Source organism: Aotus nancymaae, unplaced genomic scaffold (assembly GCF_030222135.1).
Source record: "Aotus nancymaae isolate 86718 unplaced genomic scaffold, 86718_ANA_hifiasm-v0.15.2.pri h1tg000003l, whole genome shotgun sequence".
In the NCBI taxonomy this organism is placed as follows: Eukaryota; Metazoa; Chordata; class Mammalia; order Primates; family Aotidae; genus Aotus; species Aotus nancymaae.
Genome location: NW_026988414.1, coordinates 63,108,925 through 63,122,233, shown reverse-complemented (window position 1 = coordinate 63,122,233; position 13,309 = coordinate 63,108,925). Strand labels below are relative to the sequence as shown.

At 36.6% G+C, this 13,309-nt stretch overlaps 1 protein-coding gene across 32 annotated transcripts in view; it reads right to left on the bottom strand.

The window, feature by feature from the left end:
• Positions 1 to 13,309, bottom strand: part of PTPRD (protein tyrosine phosphatase receptor type D) — a 1,411,192-nt gene that overhangs the window by 205,099 nt on the left and 1,192,784 nt on the right. For 21 of the 32 annotated variants that reach the window (XM_064381700.1, XM_064381675.1, XM_064381734.1 and 18 more), the window contains 4 exons: positions 8,998 to 9,186; positions 7,037 to 7,054; positions 5,331 to 5,441; positions 1,676 to 1,945 (listed from right to left, as the gene is read on the bottom strand). In XM_064381700.1, coding sequence (XP_064237770.1) covers positions 1,676 to 1,945; positions 5,331 to 5,441; positions 7,037 to 7,054; positions 8,998 to 9,186 — 588 coding nt within the window. The remainder of the gene's footprint in view (positions 1 to 1,675; positions 1,946 to 5,330; positions 5,442 to 7,036; positions 7,055 to 8,997; positions 9,187 to 13,309) is intronic. The other 11 variants (XM_012453543.3, XM_064381715.1, XM_064381800.1 and 8 more) reach the window with 1 other exon arrangement.

Genomic DNA, 13,309 nt, shown 5'->3' with positions numbered 1-13,309 from the left:
TAGAATTATGAATGCCTAGAACGCTGACTGGCACTCGGTAGGTTTTTAATGAGAATTGTTAAATAGTTAAATGAATAAATGAGTTGGCACATATTCTCCTCACTCTCTTCAACCTGTTCTTTTGTTTTATTTTATTTTGCCTTCAAGATTCACCTTTATGTTTTATTTGTTTATATTTGAGGTGGAAATGATAGGGAAGTGGCAAGAGTCAGGAAAACAAAGATGAGAAGGTGAACAAAATATTAGTTTTAAGTGGTCCCTGCTTTTGAATTCTTTAAGGTCTTCAGCAAACCTTCAAATATTTAAAGCTGCAATGGTAATTATGAAAAAAGGAGATTCAATATTTACACACTACTCAAAGAACTACAGAAAGATAATATTTTGCCAAGGGAATTTACTGAAAATATAATAAAATGAAATTTGTTTAAATATTCTGGCCTGGCATTTTTCAAGGAGGTGGGTGATTCAGATTTCCCCTACATGTCTTCCTGAACTTTCAAAGCAAATACAAATACTGCTAATTAAAGTTGTGCTCACTGATATTTAGCTGACATTATTAGTTTCACTAAGTCACATTTACAGTACAGGTTTTATGTCTGTAATGTATGGATAAATACATGTGTGCTTATTATATTGAGGTTACATAATACAACATTATTTCACATGATTATAAATATTGACAATGAGTATCTTTGCTCTCATGTCACGCTATTAGTTTTTTGGCATATATGTGATATATACGCTTGGGTTAGAGATACAGTACCAATTATAACATATGTATTGCATTTTCTAAGATCACCGTGTAGAATGGCAGCTTTTCAAGAGTAGCAAACTTGTACTTCTGACTTACTGCTGAATTTTGAATGCCTAGAACGTTGCCTAGAAAAGGAAGATAATTTGTGTTCATTTTGCAATAGTTCTAGTCATTTGCAGAAAATTTAAGTTGCCCTATGTCTGACTCAATTTGCAAACACTTTCTAGCATTCTATAAACACTGGGTAAAAAAAAAAAAAGCAAAAACTGGTATCCTCACATGCTCGTATTCTTTTTCTCTTTGGTTCAAAAATAACATGGAATATAGTACTTTGGTTACATTTAGTATGTTTCTTAAAAGAATGTTTCTTGAGCACTCATCTACGCAAGGTGAAAGATAAAACTAAAACAGAATGTAATACTACTTACATTTTGATTTTTAATAGTAGGGCCTACCAAAAACTTAAAGCATCTATTATTAGACTATGTTGATTTCAACTTTTTTTCTTCTTTTTAGTTTGTATTTAGAAATTTAAAGCATGTATTAATGCTCATATTGATTTTTCTTGGGATTCTCATCAAGGTTCTGAGGTAGTATGTAGACTGTACACATCCGTCCTATCCTAACAGTCAACCATGTCTAAAATTCCCAGTTCTGTCTGGTTAGTGTCTGGGCCTCCATGGACTGTCTTTTAATATTTTGATGATTATCTCTACATAGGCTGCCAGATACTTTAAAGAAAATATCTGCCTATTTGGACTTGCATATCTTATATATCACCACAGATATGGTTAGGTTATGCATGCATTTAAAACACTGAATAATGACTTATTTTAGATTTTCAAGGATGGGCTTTCTAGAGGCATTAGTCACTTGGCTTGAGTGTACCCAGATCCTCAAAGCATGATTCATTGAGCATACCTTTGACAGTGATCTGTGCTATTGCTTCAATGACACCTAGTGTCGACATAGCAACACAGGTGTAATTTGCTGACTGTCTTACATCATTCAGTTCTAGCACATTTCTTCCTATTGGCATATCATCTTCAGGTGTCAGATCTTCTGCCCCCAACATCCACTTTACATAAGGCATTGGTGACCCCACGGCCACACAGGTGATATTAACGCTTCCACCTGGCATGATTTCATGATTAGTGGGTGGGATAGAGAATCTTGGTGGGACACGGCGAACTGGAACAAAACACAAGGGAAAATGATAACATATACAAGGCAAGAAAAAGTGGATTATTAAACACATGACATGCACCGTACAGACACGATTCAACAATTGAAACATATTGTGGATTGTCCAAAAACAAAACATAAAGAAAAACTGTGGATAATACAGACCATACAAGTATGGTGTGTGTATACACAGAATTATTTATTTAGTTTAGTCATTGATATCTTAGACACACTCATACAAAAATTGATTCAGACCTACAAGGGCCCCACAAAAACTATCTACAAACTAACAATACACAAACATCATGCATAAGATAAACACAAAAACATATACATACATGCATATAACAATGATTCTATGCATGCATGTATATGCAGAAAAGGGGGCTGGAAGGTCATCAGCATGTTTAAGTTGAGTATCACAACCGACTTCAGTGCTGTGCACTTCCAGTTGATGTGAAGGTAGGTATGGGACCACACTGTCACATCCCAGCCCTGGAAAACATCACCTAGAGTACACTGCAAGTGCACTTTGTTTTCAGATTCACAGTGGATGCAGCCTCAAGACCTCACACTAACACTGGAACAAACACAGAAATGTATATACATATTGATTTACAGTCACAGAAGAAGCAGCAGGCTAACACCAGTAGAGATACTGGATTGGGTCATGCAAGGCATGCACAAGATGGAATCTCAAGGCCCGTGCTAAGGATATCGAGAGTATGGCTAGAATCCAAGAAAGCAATGACAGCAGAAGAAATAACGGGACAATGGAACTAAACACAAAAGAGGGAGATAAAGCATAATGATTGAAACACAGGGACTTAGGGGATGATAGGGTTGAAAGATATTAGATTAAGCTCAAGTTGTTAAAGGTAGGGATTCAGGAAGGGAGCTGGGTATTTCACATACAGGATTCCATTCAATTCATATATAACGTAAAACAACATAAATGACAACAAATCTTTTAAAAGGCTTTTTATGCCCACATTCAAATGGAGGGACACTGGATCCAAAACATACAGTGGGACATGACATTAAGAGAAGAGACCATATTAAAGCAACATAACTCAGAAAAATTACCAAGCAATTACAGTTCAGTGTTCCTGCTTCAGATAATCTGCAGGTTTATGTGTGTTTAAGTAAATGTGTTTTGGACGTGATACAAAGAGAAGGTGAGAGATAAATTGGCTTCATCTTGGGCTTTTACTGGCAAAACGTCATACAATAAGAATTTGAGTTCTACAGGGTAATCTTTAGTAGCATACCTTAAATACATTTAATAAAGTGACTTTAAAATTATAAATAAACTGATAAACAACCTCATAACCCCAAGAAAAAGATAAGTAATTCTGTCTGAAAACTTTTTGGCCGCACTTAAGGTCGAGATAAACCTCTGCTGATTTGAGATGGCTCACTGCAATGGCCTCATGGGTGAATGACAGTCATAGGAGAAGAAGAGAAAGCTAGGCATGCCTCCTGCAGCCAATTCACAGAGGTTACACAAAGCAAGCAGGAGCCAGTGTAGACTCTGAGGTATCAAAGAACATATCAAGAAAAAGGGAGGAGAGTTTAGTCTTCATGCTTGGGATTAGGGGAACAACTATAAAAAGTCATTCTATGGGCAGCAGGCATCCTTCTAAGACAGAAATTAAAGGTGGGGTGGGAGATGGGAAGAGTGAAGCAGGAAGGAAAGCAGGAACACTGACCAAGTTCACTGAACCTTAGAGAGTTAAGTGTTACCAGTTCCCATGCACCCAGGTACATTCTCTCCCATCATGCACCACAGTTAGATACCACCAGCAAGCACCAGAAGCCATGGCCAGGGCATTCTCTGCTAAAACATACCATTAACCAAAAGAAGAACACAATGCAGCTACATTCATTTCATTTGTATTCTTTGTTATTGGTTTAATTAATAGTTTTGTAAGGTGGGTAAAAAGTAAAAAACACACCAACCTTCTCGCAGCTCTGAGGGATGTAGGGGGTTTGATGCAGAACACAATGAAATGAGGAAAGGAGAAAAACAAGGGAAACACAGAGAGAGTAAAAAGGCCATATCAAGGCTTTCAACTGCTACTTGAACATCTTATTTGCTCTAGTTCATCCTTCCTACCTCAGCTGGAAAAGTTAGCAATATCTCACGAACTAACATGGTATTAGAAACAATAGCTAGCATCATTTTGAAATTTTCCATGGAAGAAGGTACACATGCCTCATGCAGCAAAGGAGGTCACTATTGTGGAAAAAGGATCAAGGGACTTTCAAAGAATTTAGAGAAGAAACGGCTTTCTTCATATTTCCCCACCCCAGACTCCACAGAAAGAAAGGAGAGAAAAACATCCCCAGGGAAACAAAATTACCTCTAAAAAAAATTTCAAAATCAAGCTAGGTATTTTCTTAAGGGAACCCATCCTATTGTAACTTAAAGCCCTCTCAGTCTTTTCTTTAATCCCACCCCCACCCATGCCTTTTGTGGTTATTCACAGATATGTAGACCAGGAATAAGAACATTTCCATTGGACCGAAAAAAAAAAACAAACAAACAAACAAAAAAAAACCTACAGGAACTGGCTGAGAACTCTGGAGAAGAGGAAGTACTTCTAGTTGAATGGAAAGGCACAGCCATTCATAAGCTCAAAATTTAATCATTTCTGTTACTTCATGAGAACATCTGAATGTATCCTCATAATTCATTCTTGTCTCAGGGACAACTCACATTACTCTTTAAAATACAGTTTTCCATGACAATCACAAAACTAAACGTCTCGGTAAGTCTTAATAATTCAAACAAAAAGGTGTACCTATGTGCACATACATGAATACACATGTATATATTATACTATGTATTTATAATTAAGAAAGTACGCAAAGAACAAAATACAACTGTGCTATTTGCATTTGGCACCTGTTTATAGGGTTAGCAGCTCTATCCTTAGTTTCAGCAGCAGGGGTCATGAAGACATAAACACCTTTATGCTTGGAATTGCACAGAAAACTGATTAGTAGCACACCAAGCAATTATTTCAGGGGTTTAATAAGGAAACAGAAGAGAAACAACAGAAAAAAAGAGAAAGAAAAAGAAGAAAACCTCAAACAAATGCAAAGCTCAGTTCAATCGATGCAGTAAAAACAGAAACCAAGATGTAAAAATGCAAATATACTTACAAACTTCAAGCCTCGGGATAGATTATACTCAAGAGTGGTCTTTTGGGGTTAAACAACATATTTGAAAATTTTTACTTCTCTATTTACTAAAATGTTTCAGCTACTGTCACTATTACCAAATCGGCTTGTTAACTACTGATATAACACCATAGACCCTGCGGCATCTCAACTCCCCCTGAGCCTGAATGAAAAAGCAATGCCAAGGTTATGTCATTCCTACCTCTGACATATAAATTGGCAGGAGCGGAATAGCGAGTGCCCGCGCTGTTGGTGGCAACACACTCATATTTTCCTTGGTCAGACTCTTCACTCTGCTCAATCTGAAGGGCTCCTGTATGGATATAAAATATATTGCCAAAGAGATGATCAGAGAAAGCTTTCTCAGTTCAGAAAGCTAAACCTCTTAACAATATGAAAAGCCCTGCAAAGCGAAGGTCCGCTCAACGTCGATTCAATCTCTTGCTAAGTTGCACAGACAGAAAATGATGCGATGAGAAAAACATATAGAGATTATTTTTTTTTTACATCATCAATGCTAGCATTAGAAAAAATATCTCTTTTCCCAAGCAAGACTTCTAGTCATAATTAACACTCTTATTTCCTAGACTAATAAAATGAAGATGGGTGAGACTGCTTCAAGGAAGTATGGCTTTTAAATAAAACAAAAGATTAATTTTTTTGTTTTGTTTTGTTTCATTTGGTATCAAAAGTGGCGCAAAAGATAGGTACGCTCAAAAAAAACCAGGCTGGGTTTTCAAGAAAGTCTTCTGCTGAAGAAAGCCAAAAATACGCAGCAAGCACAAAAAGGCTGCACAAAGCAAAAAAATTAAAATTAGTCATTACAAATTATCAAAATATCACTTAAAGAAACAAAACTCCCTTAAGACATGCAGATTTTTAAGAAAAGAAAGACAGTTTTCCACGACTTACAATCATTGATTACGTTTGCTGAAAAACAAAGAGCAGTTGAATTAGAAGATTTTTTAAAAAGTTAAAAGGCACGGCCCGTGCCACAAGGAAGAGCCAACCAACCACTGCTTGAGGACCCTGAGATGGATCCCCTAAGACACCCATCAAAATCCACCAGTGGGATTAGCAGTGTGGTGTCACAAAACCCCAAGAAAAATACAAAACAAGAATTACAAAAGAAATGCACACTGAGTCAAAGTATGAAAAACCAGCAATACCACATACCACCAAGAATACTGAGCACCTTTGTTTCCATAGCCTGAAGGACAGAAGATCCAAAAATCCGGAGACGAGTAATCCAAGAAAAAAAGAAGTGGGGAAAAAAGCATTGCTGTCAGATTGTAGACGAGTGGGATCAGGTGGAAAGGGGAGTCATTCTTTGACTTTTAAGACATTAAGAGAAAAAAGAATTGAAGAACAAAAGCAAAAACCTTTTGAAAGATAAAGACAAAAAGCAGATGTTCCAGGGTGTCTTCTGCATGTCTGCCACTGTTCTCCAGACCACCTTGGCTTAGGTCCAGAACAAGAACAGCTAAGGAAGAAAAAAAATGATCTTTTTTTTTTCTCCGGTTGGACAAAAAAAAAAGGAAAAAGAAGAAAAAAAAAGAAAAAGGAAAAAGGAAGAAGAAGAAAAGGAAAAAAAGAGGGACAGATGGTACGCTGTGACTGGTCTGTGGTCTAAAGACCTGGATATGCTTTCTTTGAAGCATATCACAACTTAAATAATCGTTTTCATAAAGAAAGAAATGAACAAAACAAAGAGAAAAAGAAAAAGGAAAGGAAAGTTCACAATATGAGAGTCACTGATCATAACCAAACAGTACAAAGAGGAAAATAAAAATACAAAGTTGATGGACATTATTGGAACAATGCTGAAAACAGGACGAAGATGAGAGGGATGAAAGGACAGAAGGAATGAGTAAGATCATTCTGTGAACGTTAGTTCAGCACTCTTACCTCTTATTGGTGTACCACCTGGGTGGATAATATGAATGCAAATAAGATTAGAAAGAAGAAGCATTAGTACGAGAAGAAGGAGGCTAGGGCTGGGGAGAAGAATTAAATTAGATTTACAGAATTAAATAAGGTCTTAAAAGAAACTTGAATTACTATACTGGTAAAACAGGAATATATTAGATAGTATTATTAGATCATAAAAAGCAAGTTGCATTATACCGCAGAGGGTAAAGACCGCAATAGGCAGCATTGCCTTTCTCAGAGAAGCAATTGAGTTCTCAGATCTGGGGTCATATAGAGTTAGAAATATATCTTATATGCCTCATATCTCTTAAAAGGAACTATACAATATTTTTAAAGACATAGTTTAGGAAAACACTGGCTAATCTATTTAAGTATATATATAGATATGCATATATATATATACTGTGATAGGAAACTCTAAAGACTATCTGGAAACAAACACTGTTGATTGGATATCTTATACTACTTGCTATGCTACGTTGGTGTGCTATAATTTGTGTACTATTTAATTTTTCTACACAGTGTTCTTACGATAACAGTTCTGTGGAGGTGTGTGTGGGCGCCACTACAGAGATCTGGTGTCTACACTGACAGTTAGTAAAATGCATGCCATGCATTTTATTATTAATAATAATATTCTGGATATGGAAATTAGTGGGGTTGAAGTGCGCTTCAGAACTAAGCACTTACCAATAGATTCTGGAGATTTAAATACGGAGAGAAGAAAGACAGCATAAAAATATTATTATATTCCTTATAATTTGGTACAAATTTTTCAGAGTTAAAGCTTTATATACTAAATCATCTATGTTACATGTGAATAATTAATTCTTTATTTACAATAACAGAATGTTAATCTACACAATTCTGCTGACAACAAGCAAAAGAGGCAGTTAACAAGACGCTTTAACATCACAGGACAGGTCAAAAGCTGAGAATTCTGGGAAGACAGGCAGTTAAACAACTTAGAATTCTATATCAATATTACTACCAATGTCAAAGTAAACAGCTTATTAGTATATGTCCCTGTGACATTACCTAGGGACAGGCTCTAAAACTTAAGATAATTTAGAATTATCTCTACTTTTAATCTAAGAGAGCAAAGGCATAAACTTGGGATGGGAGTGGGAAAAGGAGAAAAGGGCAAAGAGAGAGAGAAAACAGCAAAAGCTGGAGTCTACACCAAAAGCAGACTTCTGTAGATCCAGTCACTGGAGGGTTCAAAAACCTTGAGTGTGGGCGCACACTACTGTGGCTAAGGTGTAGAAAATGTCCACTCACAATGATATTATCAGAGTATTGATAAAAATCCCCTCCTTTCGCTGGTATTTAAGACTTTTTAAAAAATACATCTGGTTACTCATGAGATAACGTTTCTATGTTTTATGTATTAGTGACAAGAAAGCAGATGTGCCCAGACTTACTAAACTTTGGTACTTTGATGAGTTCAAAGGTAGAAAAGACAGCAGAAAACGTACTTTAATAAAACTGAATCATTTAGTGTTTAATATGAACATTTTGTTTTTTAATGGATACAACCATTGGAACTCCTTGCAAGTTCTGAATGAAGTCCAATGTTGAAATAAATTTGTTTCAAAAGAAAGCAGAGAAAGAAGAAAGAAAGAGGAGAAAATGGATCCATCAAATACTGCAAAAAAGCAGTAAATTAAAAAATTATCAAAAATACAGTCACAGCAGTGAGCAATGTGGATTAAACAGAAGCTGCAAAACACACAGAAAAAGGAGAAAGACAGACTCTGAAACAGGCTATGACATCACAAACATGGACCATCCATTAAGTAACAGAGAAAGAGAAGAGGGAGAAAAATCAGTACCTAGAAATTAAAAATAAATAAAATTAAAAATAAAAATAAAGAGAGAGAAAAATTTAAAAAGAAGTTATCTAGGAGTTAGTAGAAACAGTCACAAGACCCTACCTGATCGTAACTGCTTAATACGACCATTGTTGTTGCTTGTGTCCACAGGTAAGAAATCTTTAAACCAAGTGATTTCTGGATCCGGATTGCCACTGGCTGCACAAAGCATGGTGGCCGTGCGCGTACGTTCAACCACCTTCAACTGTGGGCCCATGTCAATGGTAGGGAAGCCCCTGGGAATCTGATCTTCTGCAAGACAAAAGGCGATAGAAACATTCAGTTAAAAAGTCAGATGCCCCAAAGTCAAGACTGTCCAGACATCTCTCCCTTTACCTTATTCAGCGCTTGCTGAGAACCTAACACAAACCAGGCACTAATGAATTAGAACACAGTCACAATGCTGTCACAGTCTACATAAGAGGCCAATATACTAACACGGAGCTCAGATGGGACTGGCTATGATGAGGGGATGCAGCGAGTTTTTCAACAGCAAAGAGGGATAAAGAATCGTAGCATTTGTGCCTGAGATCCGTGAGTATCCAGAGGAAGATCTGATTTAAAATTGGCATTTAGGAAAGAGTAAAGTCGGCCAAGTCACAAAAAAAGGGAGCAGGAGATTTTAGAAAGATTCAGCAATTTCACAAGTGCAGGCTGAAAGGTTTCACTGAGAGAGAAGCATGGAAGCCAGCAGTGCCAGCTTGGAGAGCACATGGGGAACAAGCAGAAGACGGTCAAGCTATCTGTTTAGAAGCTGATATATTTTTCTTATAACTCCATGTTTTTCCACACAAGCATAAGGTTCAACCCATATTGATTACTTTGTAAGGAGTTTCAATTAACCAGAAAATTGTTTGAGGATGCTTTACAGAAGAAGAGCAAAAGCAATTCCATATTAATGGCACAAAAGCACATGTTCCTTACAGGGAAAAGAGAATGCTTTCCTCCATCCCAAAGACCTGCACCATTTTCAGTAATTAAAAATTTTAAATCCCTAAATTTGAATCTCCATCTCATCCAATGTTCACTTCTTGCTGCCCACATTGAAACCGTTCCAGATCCCAGCAATTAAGAAATTAAAGTCCATTTAAATCCCACAATCATGCCCCACATGGACAACTGACATTGCCAGCTCTTCTAGCCAGGATTAGAAAGGTATGTTCTATCTAAGCATTGAAGGAATTTTAGCGAGATGCATGGCAATTATCCAAATTAGAACATGGCCATTTGTTTGAAGATCATGAAACACTTTTACTTCCAATTGAGTCTGGCACTGATTTAATCAATACTCCCTCATGACCACTGATAAATTTTCATAGGCCACCAATTCTGTATTTATTCAAAAGCATTACCCCAAAACCTAAAATGCAATAAAATAAATAAATAAATAAATAAATAAATAAATAAAAATTAAAATTAAAATTTAAAAAAAGCATAAACACCAGTGAGCAAAACATTTAAATCATCAGATCTGGCATTCTCCTTGGATGCTTCCTACAAGCTCCAGTATAATCCATGAATCCACAGTTGATCGTGAATCTTACTGAGGTTATGTTACAATTTCTAATGAAGAAGCTCCATTTTGATGCCTGCACTGTGTTGTCAGGCAACAGCATGTGTTCTCCACCTCTCTCCCTCTGAAGCTGAGGGGTAAACTCAGTCTCCTAAACCTGGCTAGCAAAGTCCTTTTCAGTCAGGTCTCATTTTTCTCAGCCTCTTAGGGATCATCTCTCTCATAGGAACTTTTCCCTCTGCCTACATTGAAATTCTCACCACTTCCCAGACAAATCATGTCTGTTGGGTATTCTGTGCCTCTAGGAAGCCACGAAGCCAAAGTCACCTTCTTTGAAAATCTTTTCCAAATCTCTCAAACTCATTTCATCCTTCCTACTCAGAGCTACCGTAGCAACAGCTACCCAAATTCACTGTCTCGTACTTATTAACTCACGCATTTATCCCTCCACACCAGGAGTTCCTCCAGGTCTCATTTGTATTCTGCCCCTTGCCATCATGCTAGCCTGAGTTTCCAGGTTTTAAGATAAACTCCAGTGATTCCCAAGCTTAAGTATAAATATATCTCAGAGACTATTAAAAAAAAAATCTCCTTCTATGCAGAACTTCTGGTAGAGAGGCAACCAGAGGAATAGTTAAGGACCCAGAGAGATTTTGAATGTGAATGGTAAAAGGATGTAAGATGCCACCAAAGATTAAAGCTCTCAAGAAAGTTCAGTGAACAACAGGTACAGTTATTGTGGAATAAAATTGATGGACTATTAAGGAAAAGTGTAGACTCTGGCTCTCCCGCTGGGCTGGACAGAGGGTCTATATCTTTTACTAACAGTCTGTAAAAGACCAAAAGAAGCTGAGCCAAGTTTGATTTAACACCTGATTCATGACAGAATACCTTCCTATCGGACCAGGTAGTTACGGCTGGGTACAAAGACATTTATACAAATAATTAACTGTAATGAGCTAAATTTTACTTAAGTTGAAAGACATGGCTCTTCTGTGGAAGCAGTAACACATAGCTTTTGTGAATGTTTACACGTCATCAGCCGAGCAGAGGTCTACAGTGGACGAGTGTCAGAAACAGTAGTTAAAAACTGAATTTCAAGATGATTTTTCAAGGCTCCAGGAGAAAGTTAAAAATTAAAAGTGGGATGCAAATTAGGCTATGCCGGTTTTAATAATCTATTCCACTTACATTTCATCAGGCTGTTGTTTATGTCTGTAAAGGTTTTGCCAATATATTTACATCTACAACATAGTTCTGATGTTGTTTCGGGGGAGAAAAGAGCAGAAAGATCGATAGCTGCTATACCACACACATTATATTATTAAATATCTCACTTGGCAGCTATTGACACAAAGTACTTCAAAGGATAAAAGTAATTTACCTCAAGTGCTCCGAAGTCAACTATACTGCCTTCATAGAAATGAGTTTCTGAAAAAGCTCTTAGATTTTATTGTTGTTATGTTCCATTTTTAAAACAACCAACTTAGGTTAATCAAAAATCACCTTGGGATTCATGGGTGGTTTCCGTACGTCCCAAGACACTGTATCTCTCCCATGGTGTTTAAGTGCTAGTTACATTTGCCTGCATAAATACTGCTCTGCTAGTCATTAGTTTTCTTCTATAAGTCCATCTCTCAGAAGAACTGAGTCAATATTCAGTACTGATCAGTGGCAAGTGCCAAAGGCTTAAGACTGTTGAGTCACTTATTAAAGGCTCTTACCAAAGAAATCTAGATTTAATAACCATTTATAAGAAATGAAGTCCTCACCTTGGGGATGGCTGACAAAATTGACTTGTGCCCTCCTGAAAATCAGTCTAATACATTTGCATGACCTTTCTTTCCCTTCTTGGCTCATAAAGAACACTCCAGAGCCCCCTTTTCCTATACACGAGTGCACAATAAAGATAATCCTTCTTGCATACTAATGGGACAGAGAATGTAAAGAGTGTTCCTTTCTTATTTTTAATAAGGGTAATTAAATTCTATCCATCCTCCTTTTGCACAGAATCTCTTTGAATGCACTTTCTTCATTAAATTTTCATGAGAAACATCACAATGTAACAGATTCAAATAGCCAGAGCCATTACACATTGACAGTTGTGGCTTGTTTCCAATTTGACCGTCAGGTATTTGGCAATAAAACTCAGTATTCAACATAAAACAAACTGTAGAAATAATGAAATTTCTAATTGGAATGCTTATCTCAGTGGGTGTAGTTTAGAAGATGTTAATTGCTTTTTTCTTTACCCTCTACATTTATTAGTGATTTATATAAAACTGCCTCAGCCATTTGATAACATCAATTTTGACAGCTCCTCAAATGTGTGGTGCCAGGAACTTGGGAATCTGATCAATATCTTTAATATCTTAACCACACAAACTTTCGCAGGAAAAAGCAGCTAGCAAAAATTAACAAACTGTCAATATGCTAGTAGCTTTAAACTTTTACATGAGGTGAAAAGAAAAACATTTTGTCCTATTCATTAATGTGCTCATTAAGCTTTAAAGTGCCTTACTTATCACTGTTCCATATTAATATTCAATCATGCAGAATTAGCTACTAATTCATCAACAGTTTAAATCAGACTTGACCTTCACAAAGCCATTTGGACTGTCATTTTGAGAGGCCATTAAAGGGCAAATTACTATATACTTCCGCTTGGTGAATCACAGTCATACATATTTTGTTTGGAATGGCAGCTATAATAGACTGGGAAATATAGCACATTCTTTGAATCTGTTGGTGTCTTAATGAAATATGCTGATATGAAACTTTCAGTTCCATAAGGAAAGAGAAAAATGAACGTGGGCATTTTCCAGTTAACTTCCCATTGTTGTAGAACTTTTTAACAACCCT